General features: G+C 40.8%; 1 protein-coding gene across 8 annotated transcripts in view; it reads left to right on the top strand.

The window, feature by feature from the left end:
* The window catches only part of Icos (inducible T-cell co-stimulator), a 35,874-nt gene that overhangs the window by 8,123 nt on the left and 3,556 nt on the right, over nucleotides 1-24,195 (top strand). For 2 of the 8 annotated variants that reach the window (NM_001431818.1, XM_087567528.1), the window contains 4 exon segments: nucleotides 4,631-4,769; nucleotides 20,862-21,200; nucleotides 21,818-21,924; nucleotides 22,846-22,930. In NM_001431818.1, the coding sequence (NP_001418747.1) occupies nucleotides 4,712-4,769; nucleotides 20,862-21,200; nucleotides 21,818-21,924; nucleotides 22,846-22,930 (589 nt within the window). In that variant the 5' untranslated portion in view covers nucleotides 4,631-4,711. 8 annotated transcript variants of the gene reach the window in all.

Genomic DNA, 24,195 nt, shown 5'->3' on the forward strand with positions numbered 1-24,195 from the left:
GTCTAGCACAAGATGGCTTATAAGTTACGTAGGGATTTCTGTGGAGGGATCAGGGTAGTTATAAACTTCGGAAGACATACTTCTGCAGTGCGTGGGTTGCTGTTATCTGTAGTCACTGGAAATTCTGGATTCTGTAAATCTGAAGTTACTGATTAGAAAGACTTATGACTCATGCCCTTTTAGTTATGTTTCCCAGAAATTGATAATTCTTCAGTGAACTAACTATACAAAAGTCATCTTTCCTTTCTGAAGACAGAGAGAACAAACAGCTTTTATCCTGTTGGGTGACCTCAGTCAGAACGATCACCTTCAGCAAAGTTAGTGGCAAGTGAATAATGTGTCACCCAGCCATGTCACTTCCATATGTAAAGATTTCTAAAAGCTCAAATAAGAACAAACTAAGAACAGGATAATTTAGGACTTTCCTCAGTAAAAGCAAGGCCGGGATTTTCTGGCCAGATGAACTCAGGCCAGCATCAGTGTATATGATGGCAGTGTTGAGGGTGGAACCTGTAGTTCCACTGTGGTGGGCCTGACCAGCATCCGTCTTTGTACCCCCATGTGACCCTGAGTTAATTACACAACCTCTCCTACTCTCAGTTTCTCATCCTTGACCCAGGAAGAATGAGGAGATCTCCTTGGTAGAGGTGTTAGGAGACATGAATGAGTGAATACATTAGAAATAGTTCAGGAGTCAGGGGCAGGACCCTTCCAGTTTTTGCCGGCTCCAAGAACCAAAAGCCAGTCACCAGATTATCTGTCATGATCAAGTAGGCTTCATCCCAGGGGTGCAGGAATGGTTCAACATATGGAAATCCATCAATGTAATCCACTATGTAAATAAACTCAAAGGGGAAAAAAAACACATGATCATCTCATTAGATGCTGAGAAAGCATTTGACAAAATTCAACAGCCCTACATGATAAAAATCTTGGAAAGATCAGGAATTCAAGGCCCATACCTAAACATAGTAAAAAATAATATACAGCAGACCATTAGCCAACATCAAACTAAATGAAGAGAAACTTGAAGCAATCCCACTAAAATCAGGGACTAGACAAGGCTGCCCACTCTCTCCCTACTTATTCAATATAGTACTTGAAGTCCTAGGCAGAGGAGTTAGACAACAAAAGGGAGGTCAAAGGGATACAAGTGGGAAAGGAAGAAGTCAAAATATCACTATTGGCAGATGGTATGATAGTATACTTAAGTGACCCCAGAAGTTCTACCAGAGAATTCCTAAGCCTGATAAACATCTTCAGCCATGTGACTGGGTATAAAATTAACTCAAACAAATCAGTAGCCTTCCTCTACTCAAAGGGGATAAACAGGCAGAGAAAGAAATTAGGGAAATGACACCCTTCACAATAGCCACAAATAATATAAAATACCTCGGTGTGACTCTAACCAAGCAAGTGAAAGATCTGTATGATAAGAACTTCAAGTCTCTGAAGAAAGAAATTGAAGGTGTCAGATGATGGAAAGACCTCCTATGGTCATGAATTGGCAGGATTTTTATAGTAAAAATGGCCATTTTGCCAAAAGCGATCTACAGATTCAATGCAATCATCAGTGCAATGCATCAAAATTCCAACTCAGTTCCTCATAGAGTTAGAAAGGGTGATTTGAAAATTCATCTGGAATAACAAAATCCCAGGATAGAGACAACTATCCTCAACAATAAAAGAACTTCTGGGGGAATCACCATCCTTGACCTCAAGCAGTATTGCAGAACAACAGTGATAAAAACTGTATGGTATTGGCACAGAGACAGGCAGGTAGATCAGTAAAATAGAATTGAAGACCAGAAATGAACCCACACACAACAATGGTCACTTGATCTTTGACAAAGGAGCTAAAACCAACCAGTGGGAAAAAAGAGAGCATTTTCAACAAATGGTACTGGTTCAACTGGACATCAGCATGTAGAAGAATGCAAATCGACCCATTCTTATCACCTTGTACAAAGCTCACGCCCAAGTGGATCAAGGACCTCCACATCAAACCAGATACACCCAAACTAATAGAAGAGAAAGTGGGGAAGAGCCTTGAACACATGGGCACTGGGGAAAATTTCCTGAAGAAAACACCAATGGCTTATGCTCTAAGATCAAGAATCGACAAATGAGACCTTGTAAAAATGCAAAGCTTCTCTAAAGCAAAGGACACTGTCCTTTCCCAATTCTACATCTGATAGACGACTAATATCCAATATAAAAGAACTCAATAAGTTAGACTCCAGAGAGCCAAATAACCCTATTAAAATGGGGTACAGAGATAAAGAAAGAATTCTCAGCTGAGGAATCTCGAATGGCTGAGAAGCACCTAAAAAAATGTTCAGAATCCTTAGATTCCACCTCACACAAGTCAGAATGGCCGAGATCAAAAACTCAGGTGACAGCAGATGCTGGCGAGGATGCGGAGAAAGAGGAACACTCCTCCATTGTTGGTGGGATTGCAAGCTGGTACGACCTCTCTGGAAACCAGTCTTGAGGTTCCTCACAAAATTGGACATTGCACTACCTGAGGACCCAGTCATACCGCTCCTGGGCATATACCCAAATGATGCTCCAACATATAACAAAAACACACGCTCCACTATGTTCATCGCAGCCTTATTTATAATAGCCAGAAGCTGGAAAGAACCCAGATGCCCTTCAACAGAGGAATGGATACAGAAAATGTGGTACATTTACACAATGGAGTACTACTCAGCTATCAAAAACAATGGCATCATGAAATTCATAGGCAAATGGTCGGAACTGGAAAATATCCTGAGTGAGGTAACCCAATCACAAAACAAAACTACACAAATACACACACATGGTATGGACTCACTGATAAGTGAATATTAGCCCAAAAGCTCAAATTACCCAAGATACAATCCACAGACCACATGAAGCTCAAGAAGGATGACCAAAGAGCGATGTTTCAGTCCCCCTTGAAAAGGGGAGCAAAAACTCATAGGACGGGATATGGAGACAAAGTTTGGAGCAGAGACTGAAGGAATGACCACTCAGAGCCTGCCCTACCTGGGGATCCAGCCCATATATACACAGCCACCAAAACTAGACAGTATTGATGAAGCCAAGAAGTGCATGCTGACAGGAGCCTGATAGAGCTCCTGAGAGGCTCAGACAGAGCATGACAAATATAGAGGTGAGTGCTAGCAGCAAACCACTGAACTGAGAATGGGGTTTCTGTTGGAGGAATTAAAGAAAGGATTGAAGGAGCTGAAGGGGTTTGCAACCTCATAAGAACAACAATACCAACCAATCAGAGCTCCCCTGGAGCTAAACCACCACCCAAAGAGTACACATGGACAGACCCATGCTTCCAGCTGCATATGTAGCAGAGGATGGCCCTGTTGGGCACCAATGAGAAGAGAAGCCCTTGGTCCTGCCAAGGCTGGACCCCCAGTGTAGGGGAATGTCAGGACAGGGTGGCAGGAAGGGGTGGTTGGAGAGGGGAAATACTCTTGTAGAAGAAGGGGAGGGGGAATGGAATAGGGGGCTTATGGACAGGAAACCGGGAAAGGGAATAACATTTGAAATGTAAATAAAAAATATCCAGTTAAAAAAAAAAGAAATAGTTCAGGTGCTGGGAGAATGCTCATCATCTTGGTGTGGCCTCCAGCCTTTCTTCTGAACTGGGTCTGGGCTCTAGAACTGGGGTACCTTGGTGTTCATGAGAGCATCATACTTGTGAGGTAGGAGGTAGCTTTCTGTGTAAGTAAGGGGAAAAAGGACACACACTGAAGAGTGTAAGTCGCTTACACATGCCACAGTGAGGACAGGCTAAAAATGAGGCAATCACAGGACACCTCAGCTACATCTTAGTGACAGGCCTTGGCAGGAATGGCTCTCTCTACTTGGTTAAGAGCTAGATCTTCAAATGACGGCACAGACACTATAGGGCTTGGACCAGGCCAGGCTCTTTACGTTTCTGTGCCTCATTTCCCTATATTTGTGAGATGAGGAAAATAATGACCCCCAATAACAAAGTGGTTAATATCAATACATAACTTAACATGCATAAAATAATATAAATATATATATACAGAAAAAGTCCATGTGAAACAATTTAAGTATAATACTAACTATATTCATAATATGGTATATTTTATACATAGTAAACATGCATTGTTTTACATTGAAGTGTGTGTGTGGGGGTGGTGTGTAGTATGTATGTGTTGTGTGTGGTTTATGAGCAAGCATTCAGAGGCCCGAAGAGGACACTGGGTATCTTCCTCTATCATTCTTCCTGCTGCTGCTTGAGACAGGGTTTCTCATGGAACCTGATACTCACCATTTTGCTTAATCTGACTGACAAGTGAGCTTTGGAGATCCACCTGTCTGTCCTCCTGTGGTGTTCTGCAGTTACAGACTTGCACAACCACAGCCATGCATGCATGCATCCATCCATTCATTCACTCATTCATGCATCCACTCATTCATTTATTTATACATCCAGCCATCTTTTCATTCATTCATTCACCCACTCACGCATCCATCCATTCATGTAGCAATGGGCACTTGGCACACAGGAGGCGCTGTGTTAGCTCTCCGTGAAAAGGTGGACGGTAAATGTGACACCGCACCAACCTCCACAAACCCACTTCCTCTCCAGAAAACAGAAAACAACTGAGAACATGATTTCACTGCCACTTTTGAGCACTGGAGGGGAAGAGTGCAGCTGTTCCTGGCAGACATGAAGCCCTACTTCTCGTGCGTCTTTGTCTTCTGCTTCCTAATCAAACTTTTAACAGGTGAGTAGCCTATCCGTAGTTACTGAGTTATACTTCAAGAGAACGTTAAGAAAAATCCAAAGTAGAAAAACTAAGTACAAATGGAATGTGTTTTTATTTTATTTTATTTTTAAAAGTGCAGACAGTTTCAGAAACTCTGCAGCTCATGGTTCAGGGCATCACGCCCCGTCAGCATAGATGGCATTGTTTCTTTTGATACTGTGTTTTAACATGAAAAAATATGTTTCAACAGACCACTAAAATTTTAAATCACATGCTTAAAGTTACCTGTCAGTGTATAAAGTAGGAGAGCAGCTCACTGTTTTTAGAGAAAGATGAAAGGCAAGGTGATTTGTGTCAACAGAATAGAAATTGAATAACTCTGAAAATCCTTCTATAGTAGAGAGTAAAGTGGATGGAAAATTTCCAAAAGGAAAATGTTGACTTTAATCTTACCTGGATGGTCCTGTGTCTGAAATGCATCCATCATATGGCTGTTGATTGTTGTTGTTGTTGTTTTGTTTTGTTTTTTTCTTATTGATTGTTTTATTTTTATTTGTTTTATTTTTCAAGACAAAGCCAGACCAACCTGGCTGATCCTATAAGGACACTAGGTATGAAGGTCATCATGACATTTAAAAAGGGAGAGTGGATGACTGACAATATTCACCAGCCCTTCTAGACCTTAAACATTCTGGACTCTTTGAATCTTTTTCGTGGGTGACATTGATCAGAATCTACACAAGCAGTTGAAAAAGGGCCATGTGCAGTCTAAGTAATTACACATGGTCTTTTATTGGTTCTTATTACATTACATACACTGACCTATTGTTCTTGAAATTGGGATAAGTGAAGTGAAACATTTAAGTGGTGGGAAATGCCTTTAGTAGGAGAAGTGAAAGCAAAATATTCCATGGTATAAGCCCATCTGGAAATGCATTTTTCTAGAACTGTTACTTTTCTATTTAAAAAAGAAGTCAAACCTAAAATTGGATTTACTCAACATTTGGTATTGTGCTGTTTCAAAGGTACTCAAATGTTCTTAAGAAGGATGAAGAAAATGCAAAGAGGGTCCTCTCTAATTACCTGGAATAAGTACCAAGAACAGCTCTGGGACAGACGTGTCCTCAGCTATGTAGGCCTTAGCAGAATCTGTGAAACAAGACTAGCCACGGCAGGGAAATCCACTCATTTACTCATCCACTTATCCATTCATTTGCGCATCACTGGACACTTACCATGCAGGAGATGTTGGACTGGCTATTGTATGGACAATGGTGAGCAAGACCAGGCAGGCCCACTCTGCTGAGACTAGCTGGGTACTAGTGAAAGAGAGATGAATCAAATAATCCTACGGATTGATGGCAAGAGAGTGTACCAAGGATCCAGGTCAGACAGAGAGGCTGTGTGTGTAGCTGGAGCCATGCAGACTGTTCTGTGGAAATGGCACTTGAGTTGAAATTGGAAGGACAAGTAGGTATCGGTGGGAAGAACAGTGTCAAGGTAAGAAAGAGAATTCTATGAAAAGTCAATACAAGGGATCTGTAGCTGTCACAAAAAGTCAGAGGGATGGACCAGGGCTGATGTGGCTGAGCACAGTGGGGGAAGGGAAGCTGGGCATGATGGCAGATGAGGCTGAGAAAGAAGTCAGTGGTCAGACTCTTCAGCCTACATGGCCAGCTAAAGAGTTTGGATTTTCTTCCAAGAGTATTTGTACAAGTCATTGAATGGTTGGCTTATAGTGCCTCAAAAGTTTTCTGTATCCCAAACCCATTTGGGTAGTAATGGTGATGGTGCTGTACTCAAAAGACTTGTATGAAAAAGTGGTTAAAAAAAAAAAAGAAAAAGTGGTACCATTTTTGTAGAGGGATGGATCCAGCCATAAGATTGTCACAAGTTGCCAAGCTTAGCTGATCAATATAATCTTATTGGATAATAATAATCTCAGGAATAGTCACCTGAGATCCTAAATGAATAAAACCAATGTTAGTCTCATGACATGGAAAACTATATTGTGTAGAATGCCATTTTTCAATGACAGGTATCAAAATGGAATCAAGAGCAGCTGAACAGCAGTAAGAAACACACCAACGATCATCACATTCAAAGTCGCCCCAGATTGCATATACCTAGGAACTCCTCATCTCACAGCTATAAACACGGAGCCAAACTCAGGGAAACTAAGCACTCCTGAGTAGCCGTAATGCTTTTAATGCTTCCAATTCTTGGCTTTCTTATGCCACAATGACACAGGGATTCTCACCCTCAGGCAGTACTGAGAAAGATCCATAAACCAAGAAGGGCTAAGTGATCTGTCACACAATACCTAGTGGTAGAACCATCATTAGAAGCCAAGTGTGCCCAGCTCCATTGAAGATTTGTGAACAACACAAATCTCAAAGAGGGGGGAGGGGATGGGTTCTGACCAATGTTATTTAGTTGCTGAATTAAGAAGGTTGAGAGTCTTGAATATTCCCAGTCTTCAATGGATCTCAATGTAAAATTTAACAAAATCTTATTGTTTTAATGATTCTGGAATGACAGAAGGCTCTTTTTTACAGAAGAGTCTGCAGAAAGAAGGTATAAGAGAAGACACCCTTCCTAGGCAATGGAGGTGGTATGGGTGACCTGCTAAATTCTGGCTTTAGGAAGGCTACTTTGAAAGCAGTGTAGAGAATGCAGCCAGTGGCAATGATTGACAGTAAATGCATGTCTTAGGATATTTTCTTAGGAATCCAGGAGGGTAAACCTCTGACCCTCTGTCTCTGACAGTGACAGAGCAGTCATTCTAGAATCCCACCATCTCCAGAGAAACAGCCCTTCAGGGTTCTTTTTTTAAAAAGCATTTTATTTATTTAGTGTATATGAGTACACTGTAGTTGTCTTCAGATACACTAGAATTTGTTACAAATGGTTCTGAGCCACCATGTGGTTGCTGGGAATTGAACTCGTGACCTCTGGAAGAGCAGTCAGTGCTCTTAATCTCTGGGCCATCTCTCCAGTCCACCCGTTAGTGTTCTTATCACCAAATCCTCCCCACAGAGCTCAATGAGGTCTGGGGAGATGAACTGACCTCTGGGTTCCTCCCTTTGAGCACCTATTTCTAGAATTTATGCTGTATTGAAAAACTGTATATTGCTAACCCTTTCTCTGGATAGATGAATTTAAGTCATTCTCAGCATGATAAGCCTTGATTTTATGCCTCCAAGAGTGTATGTATTTACCTTATTTTCCTGAGTTACTTAATCACCTTGTTTTTCTCTGTGTTTTGTTGGGATAGTGACATTCCCTTTTAATATTCCTTGTTGTGTCCAGTGAATATGAAAGGTTGATGATACCTTTTTTAAAAAGATCATTTTTATTTTATTCAATTGAATGTTTTGTCTGTACTTATGTCTGTGCACCACAGTCATGCCTGGTACCCATGGAGGCCAGAAGAGGGTATCAGACTTTTGGAACTGGGGTTAGAGATAGATATGGTAATGAGGGTGCTGAGATTTGAACTCAGATCCTCCAGAAGAGCAACAAGTGCTCTTAGTAACCAAGTCATCTCTTCAAGCCCTGATAACACTCCTTAATCTATCAAGTCATTATGTTCAGAGGATGATAATTACATAATTAGTTAAATTTATTGATCACTGGGAATTGATCCCAGGACCTTATGTCTGCTAAGCAAGTGTTCTATAACTGAGCTGAACCTCCAGTCCTGTTTACTCATTTTTTTAATAGAAATAAGCATTGTTATGCCCTTGTCTGTAACGCTTAACCCCCACTTGCTACACTGGCATAACAACCTTGAAGTGACCTTCTGTCCCCCACTCTTCCACTGACTCCATCATTAGTCCATGCATGAGTTTAGTTGAAATAGTGTCAAGTCAGGTCATTCTGTGTTCCCTCCTGAGAGCGTTCCTTTCCTGTCCCTATAATCCTTTCTTTGTCCTTCTATCCCAAACTGGACTTCAGAGACAGCATCAGTGTGGATGTTGCTCCTGTCTTGTGACCCCTGTTCTGACCAGTGTTTAGAGCCTTTCCATTAGTCTGAGCACAGGGGACAATGTCTTTCCCCCCTAAAAATTAGATGGAAACCTTTATAACCTAAACTTACCAGTGCCACAGGTACCTTTCCTGTGACTAGGAGTTCTAGTCTGTAGTCTGCTCTCCCTGGAGATTTTCATCTATGCTTTGTGACCTTCTGGATTGCAGATAAAGTATTTCGTGTTAGTCTGAGTCTTATGTTTTAATCTAATAAAAATCCTTCTAGTATTTAGTGAAAAACAATTTTTAGACAAGGTCTCATGTAGCCTACACTGGCTTTGAACTTTGGATTCTCCTTCTACACCTCCCAAGTACTGGGATTATAGGTATGGGCCATCACGGGTCTATGGGGCTGGAGACTGAACTTAGGGCTTTGTATATGCAGACAAGCTGAAAAACTGCCCTACTTGTACAATTTTGTGATCTTGAAAGCCACTCATTTTAACATTGAAATTCAAGAAGTTCATGCTCATGTTGCCCTCTTTCTCAGGTATTTTCATGAATTTTGTCTGTGACCAGATACTCCTCAATTTGTGAACTCAAACTTTATTCCTTATTTCCAGTATCTTTTTCTTCTTCTAGTGTTTGCTTGATCACATTTTCCTCTGTCTCCCCCTCTTTCTAGAAGTTTCTATTACTCTCATGTGAAATTTTTCTCACCAGAGTGAACAAAAGTCCTTTCATTTTTGTGCTTACTAACTACAGCTTCTTCAGATCTATGATAACATTAGGTTTTTAAAGTTACTAGTACCTTACCAGTAACTTGTAGGCACACAGAAAAAATCCAACTTTCCTCTTAGCTTTGTTCACAACACCATCTATATACATGTTACTTGACTAAAATGTTCACAACAGCATATGTAATAAATTGAATGAATATTATCACTTATGCTACCTTCCTCTTCTAAGATCATTTGGTCATTCTGTTTGAGATGTAAAACGAATTACTGGGTTTTCCAATTTAAAAAATTAAAATCACTTCTATTTTCTACATAAGTGGTGACCTGTTTCTTAATCTTCTAATAAATAAGTTACTCTTCTAATAAGCAGTCTGTTCAGTGGTAGCTTTCAGTCATTCTGGGAAGAAGGAAATATTGACATTTTATAAGAATTCAAAATTATGTTTTGAAAAGTAGAATATACGTATGTACAGATCATGAAACATAAGTCAAAGTTGTTGGTCAAGCAACAAAGTTAAATAGAGAGTGGGAACTTGGGGCTGGTAACCTCTGAGGGCTGTGCATGGTACTGTGATGCCATGACTGCTTTGTTCAAGGATAAGTGGAGAAGAGACAGGTCATGACTAAGCAGAGAGATAGACACAAGTATTTGTGTGCACTTGACCACAGGTACTGATGAATCAACTCTTTCTGAGTCATGCTATTGCAGGTAAAGTACTTCCCACGAGCAATTCAAGATTTTTTAGAGGGGGCTGCTTTCACACTTGAGAAATCAGACTTAAACAGCTAATGTTTATGCTGTCCTTAGATAATCCATTCATGCAACAGAAGCAACACAATTACTTCACTACACTCAAAATCAGTTTCTACCATCTAAGATTCAAGCAAAAATCCCATAGAAATGTCTGTTTGTACTTGTTCAATTACAATGCAAGCTTATTATACCTATAGATCCATTTTTACAGGAGGACAAATTACTGGACAAATTTCATGAGAAATTCAGACCCTGCTATCAAGAAACCAGATTTGTTTTCAACTACACAGGGCAGCTTCATACACAGTGGTTGATAAGTAAACATGTATATAAATGAAGGTGTTACACACATGCAATTGCATACTTGGGAAACAATTTTATTTGTTTACTTATTTATTTTGGTGTATAATTGCCTTTCAGTCACCGAACACATGCATGCCGCCAACGTGAGTACTGAGTATTTGTCAAACTAATACGTACACCTTAAAGGAAAAAGGGAACGCTAAAAGGAATTTCCACCTTTAACTTTATGCTTCTTTTCCCATAGCAAATCTCTTCAGTTCCTGTAAAGTGAGAGATTTGGCCTAGGATATCAGACCAGGAAACCCATTCAGGAAGGAGACTCTGAGGTCATATCGATTCAATTTATGGCTCTAATATTTACTGCTGACTTTATTAGCTTAGATAAAGACTATTGAATATAACAACCCAAGAGTTAGTTCCCTCTGCTGTAAAACAGAGATTAAGAAATGACCGTTCCACGTAAAAGCTAGCATTTGAAAGCAAATGATATATTTTTATAATCCTTTAACAATGTACCCTGTATACAGTTAATACAATGGAAGCTCCTGAAGATGATTGGGATTCAAAACACCAGATGGGCATCAATCAGTTTGAATCTTTGGCTTTGCTTTGTAATGTATATGCTCCCCAATTTCCAGCAAATAGGACCCCTTTCTTCATTTGACTTGTTTTCTTGGTCCATGCTAAGGGCCTGTTAAACCTTCATGGTCTTATCTTCATTTATTTTTAAAAGCACCATTGAGTCCCCACTGTGTCCCAGATCCCAGAAACAAGGCAATTCTTATCTTCGTAGACTTTATGATTAAATGAGGAAGCAAGACAAGAATAATTAGGATCTAATATATATGTTAGAAATATATTGGCTAAATAAAGTGTTGTTGAGAGCATAGACTTAGGAGTCTTTGGGTATCTCAGCAATGGCTAAAGGGAGGACTTGCTACTTAAAATAGTTCTTAAAGAATGAAGGAGTATTTCTAGTGGGATAAAGGGCTGATTGAACTTTGAGGTTTGTGGAAACAGAAGTACTGTGAAAGGAATGGCCCACAACTTCAGTATGGCTGGACCAGATGGTTTGTGGGATCATGGAGGCTTTGGTGTCATGCCAAGGAGATAGGCTTTTTACCTTATAAGCAACAGGGGACTAATGAAGACTTTCAAGCCAAGGAATAAAATGTTTTATAGAAACTCAATTTTAGAGGCAGATGGAGGAAAGAGACAAGACAGACTAACTCTCTCTCTCTCTTTCTCTCTCTCTCTCTCTCTCTCTCTCTCTCTCTCTCTCTCTCTCTCTGTGTGTGTGTGTGTGTGTGTGTGTGTGTGTGTGTGTGTGTTGGAATGGGGATAGGTAGCTAAGAAGATGCTTCTACAGATGGACGAAGACACAAATAAGGTCTGAATTGGCAATGGGAACAGAGAAGAAAGACTCAGTTCAAGAGGTTTCTATGAGTTAGAGTCAACTGATCTTTGTGACTGATTAGATGAGGAGCGTCAGAGAGGAGAAGAAATGATGAAGGCTGTGCATGTCCTGGGTACAGGGTAAGGGTTAGTGAGTGACCAGGTTCAGCTTGGACACGCTCTACTTGATGTGCTGACTTTATCCAGAGAGAGATGCCGAAAGGGATGGGAAACTGGCCCAGAGGACTAAGCTGGAGATAAGCATCAGTGTAAATGAGTTCACCACAAACGTCCTTGTGTGTGAGCCCAGAGCACTGTGCATGGTAACTGGGAAGTGGAAAGCAATATTTGTATTCATGAATCGCAACACCGATCTCCCCTCCCCTCTGTGGACCAGAGCTGATTTCACTTAATCTCATGTGATTTCCTTCCTATGATAATTTCAAACCAGTGGCAGTGAGATCACTAACAGAGTAGTTTATTTGCAAATTAATTATGTTGTGAATATTGATTCAAAGTTTTATATCACCTTTGGGGTTTTTCCATTTTCACAAAGAAAATAACTTTTAACTAGAAGAAAATGGGACTTTCATTTTTCTTATTATGCATTCTTAGAAACCAAGGGTTTTTTTTTCCCCTCTTTTAGAGTTCCTTGGAGAGTAAAAGCAGCTATCATTGTGTGTGTGTGTGTGTGTGTGTGTGTGTGTGTGTGTGTGTGTGTGTGTGTAAGAGAGGAGGAGGGAGGGGGGGAGAGAGAGAGAGAGAGAGAGAGAGAGAGAGAGAGAGAGAGAGAGAGTGAGAGTGAGTTTGGTTTGGGGGGTTGTCTCCAGTTTTCCTTAGATTTCTGATTTGCTTTCTCTAAATGGCATAGGGTTTGTTTTACTCACTCACCCAACGGTGGAACCCGCTCACTCTTATTAGGTTTGGTGATGCTTTTGAATTATGAGTATAGGCACAGTACACACATAAGAGTCTACTAGTCAGGATTCTAAAGGTTTTACTTGATGGAATCAAAAGAAATGGCGATTATTAAGATGAAAGACTGGTAGAAAGTACATTTTAGAAACAATGCTAAAATTCATGAGTAAAGGATCAAATGTAAGAAGTCTCTAATACACCATTTTAAGTCTGATAAATCTTTCGTTTCACACTCTTGTGCTGTACTGAGCCAACCGAAGCTTATTATTGTTTGACTGCGGAAAATATGTTTAATAAGCACTATCAATAATTGCAAACTCAGGAGATCTTATCTCTCAGTCTGGGGCCTTTGTAGAGGTTTGTGGTTAGAAGTCTGAGTTAAAAAGAATAAAATCACATTGCAAGTCTGTTTTATATCCTCTGCATGGTGTGGGGTCTCTACATGTTTCTTTAAAGCTTTTTTTCAACCAGAGCTAATACAACTGTTCATAGAGTCCTAGCTGGGTAGGTCCTAGGTGGACTATCTGACACTTAGAAATAAAATACTTTGGATATCAAAAGAATCCATTTGCAAGTAGAGTCTTCTGAATTCTCATGAATTTTTTCTTTGGGGAGGGACTTTTCTCAAGAGGTTTTCTTCTTTTTCTTCCTCTTCCTTTTTTTCTTCTTCTTCTTCCTTCTTCTCTGCTCAGCTGCTTCTTTTTTTCTGTTTGTTGAGATTCATCTCACTCTGAGGTCAAGGCTAGGCAGGAACTCACTATGTAGCCCAGGATGACCTTGATCTTAAGGCAATCCTTCTGCTTCAGCCACCTAAGTGTTGGAATTTCACGATGCATCATCATACTGGCTCCAGAGATTTCAACAGTCCCTAAAGTACGAGACACAAATGCTTTTACCTTTGGGGAAAAAAAAAAAGAGAGAACATCTAAAAAGTCCCATAATATAAAAGCTCTGATTTTACTTTTGAAAGTAGTCTATTGGTAGTATTATATCATAAAATCCACTCAGTTTTAAAATCTATTATAAAAGTCACAAGAGCAGGTGACACTTTTGAGCCTGGTGAGAAGAATGTACCCTCTAAGACACAGTGCTCTGAATGATTCAGAACATATACCTACCTCCTGTTCTCCGGTGTGAATAGCATCTTGATGTGTCAATAAGGGCAGATATGCGTTGCTATCAAAGCAAGTGTTACACAGCACTCAGAGGTTAAGACATCACAAGGATATAAATGAGCACATTACTATTCGGACGTTTAGCTTAAGTGTTGAAGTGTGCGTCATTGGTGCTTGTGTTACAAATCACTAATAAGTGATGGTTATAAACATTTGGGTGAGTTGGCAGAATGCCTGTTCTGGGGCCTCTTGGCCTGTCCACACAGTGGACAACTTAAACTATTACACACTTCAAGAGAGCTAAAGAATCAGAATTAAACCTGTCTGGCCCTTAGTTATCATGAAAAGGGAACCGACCAACCAACTAAATAAACAAACAGACAGACAGACAGACAAACAAACAAACACCTATCAATTAGGCTAGCAAACCTTTTGAACCTGGTAGGTGTTTATAGGAGTTTCATGTTTACCAATTTTTCTGTCTGTCTTCCTCATTGTGTGTGTGTGTGTGTGTTAAAGCCTGTGCATATGTGCATACCTGTATGCATGTCAAGGCTAGAGATTAATGACTGGTGCTTTTCTCTAGTGATCTTTACCTTTTTTTGAGACAGCAGCTCTCACTGACCCTGAAGCTCACTGATTTGCTAGATTAGCTGTATTTGGCTATATTGGTTGTCAATGAATTCCAAGACTTTCTCCCCACCCACTCCTAGTGCTGGGGTTATAAATGCAGGCTGGCATATTTACCTCTGTTTATGGATAACCGGGGATCTGAACTCATGTCTCATACTTACATGGCAGCCCCCCAGTCTTAGTACACTGCTCTCTCTTTTTGTATCGATATGCCAAATTCAGCCTAAAGGCTAAGAAGAGTTTGTGATTTGATATTTAGCACATCTGTCCTATAGGTACAAAGTAATTTTGAATTAAATATTTAACTACTGTGGTGGCAAACATTCAAATTGTAGGTTTACAGTTGCCAAACTTTTTTTTTTCCAGACTGAAAGCTTAAAACTTAAACATAGAGAATGTGGGAACATGAGTCAGCCTTCTTTCTGATTACCACATTCAATAATGGAGGTGAGCCTGGACGTGTTCAAGCTAAGAATGATCATTGAAATGAATATTCATGAGTGCCTGAGAAATGACACTCTGGAGGCTGCAGTTGATTTTAATACCCTTGGTTCTGCATATAAGAAAAACTGAACCCTTCCTAGCCACCCCATATCCTTCTGTAGGCAAGAAAGATCATTTCACTCACTTTAGCATTTTCCAGACTCCTTGGTGTTGTGTTTTATAAAAATATAAGGAGAGAAGGAATATGTTTGGTGGAGGTGCAGTCAGGTGTGGGGAAAGGGGGTGCCTCTGTGGGACCCTGCTGAGGCATCCCTTCCCCCTGAGGGACCAGCCACAGGAATGTATAATATAGAATAAAGTTTATTCAGAGCATGGGGAAAGGTGTTGAGGGTAGTAGAGACAGAGAAAGGCAGAGAAAGTAGAGGAGTAGAGGCCGGCCATGAGCACGTGGAAAGGGGGGAGGGGAATGGAGAGAGAGAGAGAGAGAGAGAGAGAGAGAGAGAGAGAGAGAGAGAGAGAGAGAGAGCGAGCGCGAGCGCGCAAGCAGCCCCTTTATAGTGAGTCAGGCGCATCCGACTGTTGCCAGGTAACTGTGGGGTAGAGCCTAGACAAAATGCCAACATTCCCTTTTATGGTTTTTTGGTTTAGTTACAAAAAAGAAAAACATTAGAAAGGGGTTATGGTGGATCAGGAATAGGGTCGTCATGATCTATTGCTTGCTGACTTTGGAATGATGTGTCTCTAGGGAACCTAGGAAAATGGGTATGGGGATGTTGGTCCACTCTTGGGAGAGTTGGCTGTGTCCTTGCTGTCCAGGGTCCTTGGAACCATCTGTGGCTAGATAGGAAGGAACAGGTCCAGCAGAAGCATCTGTGTCTGTGAGAGAAAATTGGAGCATCTGGGGATTGCCTCTCTGGAGCTGTCCTCGATGCAGTAAATGCCTGGACTTGACAAGATGGTCACACACACACACACACACACACACACACACACACACACACACACATGCAGAGAATAAGGTTAAGTATGTTTGGGAGAAAATTTTTTCCCTTAGGTGTACGTTTGGAAGTTTAAGTGGATATTTGAAAATACACTTGAAACCCTTAGGTCTTGGTGGTTGGGGAGAGGGGAGTCTCAGTCCCAGGACACAAGAGAGGAATCCCACTCTCAGAAATTGATAACAAGTGGGAACTTAGGCTATTCACTGGCAGGTATACTTACCTGTATGGAGTCTATTTGGTCCACGAGAGGAACATCTGAGTGGGTTTCCTGTAGTTTATAAGTTTACAAAAGAGACAGATTTGTTAGCAACATGAATAGTCTTTAAGATAAGCTTAGGGGCTCACTCTTCTTCCTCAGTCACTCTTCTTCCTCACTCTCACTCTTCCTTCCGCTCTTCCACTCTTCCCCCCTCTCTCTCTCTCTCTCTCTCTCTCTCTCTCTCTCTCTCTCTCTCTCTCTCTTCCTCTCCTGGCTTGACACGATAGGTGGTGAATAAAGCTACAGGAGTCTCTCACTCTTCTTCCTCACTCTCACTCTTCCTTCCGCTCTTCCTCTCTCTCTCTCTCTCTCTCTCTCTCTCTCTCTCTCTCTCTCTCTCTTCTCCTCTCTTCCTCTCCTGGCTTGACACGATAAAAAAAAAAAATAAGCTTAGGGAAGAGAAAAATCTTTTTAGACCAGAAGGAGCAAGAAGGGTTTTTTCCTTCTGTCTAGGAAATTGAATATATAAAAATTTAGCAAGGGAATTTACAACCTTGACCTTATGAATACAGTTAGACAGTAGAGCACACTATAGCTTAATGGCAGGGGTAAAAAGTAAGGCTAAACATATTTACAAAAGACAGTGATCTTCAACCTTATTTTGTTTTTAAAAAAGAAGATCATGGGAAGCATGAGGTCTTTGAAGGGAATTCACCTGACAGTGAAGTTGTGTCTCTGTGATCTCTTCTAGATGTGTTCTGATCCTTAACCCACAGAAAGTAACTGTCGGAAAGAACCTCTGTGTGCATGTGCATGTAGTCCTGTGCACAGAGGTGCTTAAGTACACATGTGTGGATGCATATGTGGAGACCAGAAGTCAATGTCAGACGACTTCCTTAGTCACTTTTGACCTTGGGTTTGAGACAGGGTCTCTCTCCTTGAACCTGAGATCACCATTTTCCTTTGTATTTGCCCAGCAAGTCCCTAGGCTCTGCCCGTTTCTGTCCTTCAGCACCGGGGTTACCAATGCACACGGCCATGCCAGGCTATTAGTGTCCAGACTCAAGCCTTCATGCTGTGCACTAAGCAGTTTACCCACTGAACCATCTCTGTGGGAAGAACTCTCTAAAGATACTGCTTCCACTTATTTCACAGATGGCAAGAGAGAAGTCCACAGGGGTACTCTAGGTAGAGACCCACATGCCAGGCACGGGACAGAACCAGAATTTGTTCTTCAGTTCCTTGAGCAGCACTACACAGCAGTTCCACTTTTCACCTTGTGCTGGCTTGAGGGTCACAGAGTAGGCAAAGAAGGGGAAGCTGCTGACACACGACACTTTTTTATGTGATGCGTGTATACGACGGCTACACAGTGTTGACCCAGAATCTCTTTGTGGTTTGCTTGCTGCCATTCTAAAGTCTCTGGGAAATTTTCTCCGAACAATGCTAAAGGAACTGAGAGGCTGTCCGCTGATCTTATCTTCTGCAGCTAATAGTAGAGGCTTAGGCTTCAACAGAGCAGGAGTGCAACTTGGCGCTCACTGTCGAAAGTCCTCAGGCAGCGCCCCGCCCTTTTGCTGGAAGCCAGTGCAGCAGCACCTGTGGTCTGATCTCACCCCTTGCTTTTAACTTGCACCTTTCCCTCTACGAAAAGAGTGAAAGCTTTATTTTCCTTCTGCATGCTTCTAGACGTTTACACTCCCATACAGAGGCGCGAATAAATAATAAATGAACACGTAGAGTGAATAACCATCGCTTGGGCTACCTCACCCCCACAATTACCACAAGCCAAGGATAAAGCGTCGCTAGCACATAGACACCTTTCTGCTTTCTATGTTCTTTCCTGATGCAAACTCTCTTCCCCTCTTCAGGCAGGAGCATTACAGGTAGTTTTTGTAGCATCCATTCAGGTGTTTGTTGTGCCTCTGCTCTCGGGGGTGATGCAATAAGTCACAGTGTGTGCGCATTCACTATTTTTCTAGTGTGCTCTGGGTAACCAGGAGGCTTCTTTTGGCGCACATGTGATTTTTAATCCTCCTGCCTCATGTGTGGACTATCCAGCTGATATGAAAACATCACAGCTGTGTCCTGTACTTGCCTTGTTTGGAAGGTAGTGCCGCCAATTTTAGACACATTAGATGGACGGATGTCTAGTGTTGTATTTTTTAAAAAATATTTATTTATGATTGGTTGAGATTCTTGACTCTTCTTTGCACTGTACCTGAATTCTGCATTTATTTTTAAACCTGGCTTTTAGCTTTAGTTTAAAAATGCCTTGCCTCATATACTTTTTAAACTCACTCACTGCATTTTAGTAAGTGCACGGTTTTTTTTGGCCAGTTTTATTTCTTTTTCAAATTAGTTGACATACTTTTTTCCTTTACCCTGATGATAGGATTGTTAGCGTGCCTTTCATTTCTCAAACATAACGAGCACAGCAGTTTCATTTTGGGGCATCTGATAATTCAAAGGCACACGAAGCTGATGTATGCTTGTCTAATCTGATATTTCTGTTGTTGCCTTTTGCCCCGTGCTCCATTCTTTTCTTTTTCTTTTTACTATACTTGTCATGGTATTTTAAAACACTATTTGTAAAATCAACTCTACATCTTTACTACCTGGCTTGCTTTTTACTTTTACAGTCTAGAGTAATGGCAGTCCAAGATGGCTCTGACTAAAACCCCTGATCGAGACTTTTCTGGACTATACCCACCCAACACAAGGGTCAGTTTACTCAGGTTTCTTTTTAGTCCAAGAATCCTTCCAGCATTCTTAGGAAAGCAGCTTACTGAGGTAAACAACCCCCACCTTCCTTACTTTTGTCCACCATGGGACATAAAGCAGGAAGAAGAAGAAGGAGGAGGAGGAGAGGAGGAGGAGGAGGAGGAGGAGGGGGGAGGGGAGGGGGAGGGGAGGAGGGGGAGGAGGAGGGGGAGGAGGAGGAGTAGGGGGGGAGGGGGAGGAGGAGGAGAAGGAAGAGGGGGGGAGGAGGAGGAGGAGGAGAAAAAGAAATATTTTCAGAGCAAAATTGCCTGCAAAAGTCCTGTTCCCACCCTGGTCACTTAAAGCTGCATTTTCTAGTTCAATTATTTAATCCCCAAAATACTACTTTTAGGCATTTTGTTTACTCTTTCCTGGTGTTTTGTGGTTGAATAAGGTATATTGGTTGATGTAATTAGAAGCTGGAACACTTGTATTTATCCTTTAGTAGCCAAAACTCTAATTTGAGAAATTTTCCTAGAAATATGAGAGGAATGCACTAAGGTTAAAATAAATATATAAATGGATAAATAAATTCATAAGCATTTCTGATGACGCTTAAAAGATGTTAAGGCACCAAGTATAATGATGCTGATCTTAATGTAACCTGGAGACCTTCCTTAAGGAAATAATATGGTAAGATGCATTTGGGCAAATGCCATAGTGTTTACATAAAAGCAAAGTGCTGAGAACAGTCCTGGTACCACTCTAGTGCTAATTTTAATAAATCATGGGAAACGAACACTGATGGCTCAGGATACAGTCATAAAAAACGATCAGGACGATAGCAGAGCACAAGATAATGTGTTTGCTATGCAAAGTTATGCCACTAAAAAGGTCAAAATTAAAAGTACAGAAATATTTTGTTTTACTAGAGATGGCTCTTTTTTCTTTAAATTATTTATATTGCTTGACATTTTTAAGGAAAAAAGGAGAGATTTCACAACTTAAGTAAAAGCCACCACTCTGATAATGTTTCCAAACATTTTTATCATAAAATTTTTCATTAAAAATGACATGTCATTTAAAGATGAAATAAACTGAACAGTTTGAACCTATAGGCCAGTAGTTCACAATCTACAAATAGGTTAAAATCATTTCAGTGCCTTCCTCCTGTGATCTCCATGTAGCTCACAAAACTAGTGATTCGATGGCTCCAGTAATCTTAAAAAGTGGAAAAGTAAGCGAAAACCTAGGACCTCACCTTGATGATTGGGCCGATTTTGTTCTTGGTGAATGGGGTACATGAAAGACACGCTACTGTCTGAACATAATTGATCTGTTTCTTTCCTTTTCAGTTGGAGGATGAAGCGCTATTTATATACAATCATTCAATTTTAGCTCCAGTAAATTCATATACTTTTAAATGCTTTTATTTTCTGTAATATCTTCCTGCAAGTCTTTCTTTGTTCAGTTAAAAGAGATTCATGCCTTGGTTTCAGTTTTGAAACTTACTTCTTCAAAGGTATCCTCTGACCCTCGGTGAATATTACAACGCACTGTCCTAGCACATTTCCCCAGACGGCACTTTGTTCCCAGTCTAAATTATGGCAAATCAACACTTGTTTATCTGTTTACCACCTGGCCCCAGTGTGGAACCTGTAAAAGCACTGAGACTATCTGAGTCATGCTGTGTTACTTGATATATAACATTTTATATTCTATCACATGAAAAGCCCACTTCTGGTTACGTGTATTCTAGTGCATAGTTTTGTCTTATCACACCCCGGTTTTATTTGTTTGACTATGGAATCTTTCATTTTGGTATAAATAGGGGTGGCTTTATAAAAAGAAATCACTTTCCCACTTAAATATAGTTATTATGGCAATGGGTTCACAACACATCACTCTTTCTCTGTTCTCTCTTTTGATGTAGGAGAACTCAATGACTTGGCCAATCACAGGATGTTTTCGTTTCACGATGGAGGTGTACAGATTTCTTGTAACTACCCTGAGACTGTCCAGCAGTTAAAAATGCAGTTGTTCAAAGACAGAGAAGTCCTCTGCGACCTCACCAAGACCAAGGGAAGCGGAAACACCGTGTCCATCAAGAATCCGATGTCCTGTCCATATCAGCTGTCCAACAACAGTGTCTCTTTTTTCCTAGACAACGCAGACAGCTCCCAGGGCAGCTACTTTTTATGCAGCCTGTCGATTTTCGACCCACCCCCTTTTCAAGAAAAGAACCTTAGTGGAGGATATTTGCTTATTTATGGTAAGACATTGCTTTTATCATTCTGCCTTAAAAGTGTATGCTCATCTCCAAGACTTTTCTCACCAAGGGAAATAAACAAGTCTTTTTTGTTTGTGTTGTGTTGAAATTCCTTTAGAAGTAGCTGACAGCAGATCATCTTGGATGAGCTATGCACGGAAGGATGTGCTGCTAATATTAGCTGTTATTTATTGGGAATAAGTGGTTTCTTTACATAGACTGATGAGTTAGAATTAGGGCATAGCCTTTCAGAATCCTTCATGACTCAGTGGCTATCACATTTTCTTGCCTAAGGTAGGAAGCAGCTTGGAGAATGAGATGAGACAATTGAACGTCAGTATTATAACAAGTATTTTCCTATATAGTCTTGGGGAAGCTGCAGACGGGAAGGCATCTTCTATTAGTCACGCTTGTAAGCATACTAGCATACTCGTTCCAGTTTGAATTGCAGAGTCCTTACTGTTGGTTGTCATCTACTGGGTTTCATCGTTATGAGGAAGAAAAGCCTTCCTTGGTTAAGAACCTTCCTTACATTTTGTGAAAGCATCATCTATTCAGCACTGGGTAAGGACATGTTTTTCTGGGTCTTTCATCAACATATTTTCCCCTCTTCAACCCAGAATCCCAGCTTTGTTGCCAGCTGAAGCTTTGGTTACCCGTAGGGTGTGCAGCTTTTGTGGCAGCGCTCCTTTTTGGATGCATATTTATCGTCTGGTTTGCAAAAAAGGTAAGTGAACTTAACTTTTCCTTAGCCTCTCTTTCCTGGGTGGGGTTTTACTCATCAAAGAACGCCGGGTGCTTCTCAGAGTAACGTGCAAAGGGTAGACCGCTGCTTTTCCTTACGACATGCATACTAACTAAACTAATAACTCAGAACAGAGATTATCTGCTTGTTTGTTAATAACTCACTTTGTTCCCAAAATGACTCAGAGGCTTATAGAGATATGAGATTATTACTGTTTCTTTCATAAAAAGATGGAAAATTGGGGCCAGCCAGAGATAAAGGTTAGGGAGGAGGTTAAAATATAAAAAGTGGATGCCTTTGATTTTTAAGAATCGTCAAACATTGGGTTAAGATTTGAATCCAAGCTTCCTAAGAGTCAGGACAAAGCTGAAACAATTAGTTTTAGGTTTCTCTTGATTGGCACATTGACACAGTGGGATTATCTTATGACCTACTAATAGCAGTTAAGAAGGAAGCAGCTTTTTTATAGGTTGCGCCATCAAACTTGCTCTTAAGAAAAATGTCTGAAAAGTTATTCAGAACAGTATTAATAGGGACAACAAAATATCTTTTTGTGGTAGGACATATTTTTAGCTATTCACATGATAGATTTTTCGATCAAAGAACTTACTCTATTCTGCATATGCTGAATATATAAGTTGGCCAGATTGTTTGTGAATGTGTGTACGTGTGTGTGTGTGTGTGTGTGTGTGTGTGTACATGTGTGTAGGAATGTATGAATGTAGCCATCTCACCAGGTCAAAAAGCACCTTTTACTGGGAACCCTTTGCATATTGTTTTTACTGAGCTTAAGTTCATAATCACACCTTTGTTGCATGCTACTTCGAAAAAAAAAAAGCCAGAAAACACCTGGAAAACAGATGGGAAAGATCAGATAACAAACCATGTTTCTATCTCTTTCAGAAGTACAGATCCAGTGTGCACGACCCTAATAGCGAGTACATGTTCATGGCGGCAGTCAACACAAACAAAAAGTCCAGACTTGCAGGTACAGCACCCTTTAGGGCTTTGGGGAGAGGAGAACACTCTTCATGTCAAGACCGGAATTAATTTGTTTATTTCTATTTTAAAAGAAAGACATTTTTTCCCCTAAAGATAATTTTTGTATTTTTATGTGAAAGTCTGAATCTTCATTTTAACTGCACTTATATACTCTGTGGTATATTAAAAATAATGTTTGTGAATTGGTATTAATACATTACCAGGGGTCAAGGATGGAGTTCAACTAGTGTAACACAGACAAAGCCCTGGTTTCTAGCTCCGCACCACACAAATGGGCATGGTGTTACATACTTGTATTCCTAGCACTCGGGAGTTGGAGAATCAGAAGGGCAAAGACATTTTTAGGTACATGGTGAGTTAGAGGCCAGTCTGTGATATATGAGTTACTGTTTCAAGATTATCAGAGGATGGGGTGGTAGAGAAAGAAAAAGAAAAGAAAAGAAAAGAAAAAAGAAAGAAAAAGAAAAGAAAAGAAAAGGACAACAACCACAAAAAGCCCCAGATTGGAGTAAGAGGATAGCAATTTAAGCCTAGCCTGGGCTATAGAATGAGTTGCACAAGGCCAAGCTGAGCCACTTGACGAGTCCTTGTCTCCAAAGAAACAGTTAAAAGGGAGATACAGACACGTGCATCCCACAGGTAGAGCACTTGCCTATCATGCCTGAGGGCTTAGTTCAAATCCTAGTACAAAAAAATAATCCATGGCTCACAGTTGTTTTAAGGTGATCTTCAACTAATATTTAAACATCAGAGATGTATCTGGCTCTGAGAGTAAAGGTCATGGAACCAGATGGTGGTCATCTATTGACTATCCTTTAAATGAAAGCTTTTGAGTGAGGGTACTGTGTGGGTGATGGGAATTTTAGATGAGGCTGGGAAGAGAGGTTTAGGTGGATGCTGGGTGGAGGGGAGTTGATGAAAACACTCGGTTGTTTGGAAAAACGTCCAAGGCTAGAGCACCTTGGCACAGCTTCCACCTAGTCCATGGGGAGTTAGAGGGGAGTGCTGCCAGGTCTGGGAATATCCAGAGAGCTTGAAACATCCACTGTGGAAAACTTTACGCATCTTGCGCCCATGGGTAGGAGGATGTAGGTAGGGTAGGAAAGGAAACAGAAGCCACCGCATTCTTGCTACCACTCGGTGTCTCAGTAGCACACAGATTATCATGGAATCACTGCATGAATGAGGGGCTAGCCCTCACTGTTGGTCTTTACTCTCCATTTAGATAACTGGAATTGAGGTCCAGACTGC

Source organism: Rattus norvegicus, chromosome 9, assembly GCF_021556685.1.
Source record: "Rattus norvegicus strain SHRSP/BbbUtx chromosome 9, alternate assembly SHRSP_T2T, whole genome shotgun sequence".
NCBI classification, from domain to species: domain Eukaryota; kingdom Metazoa; phylum Chordata; class Mammalia; order Rodentia; family Muridae; genus Rattus; species Rattus norvegicus.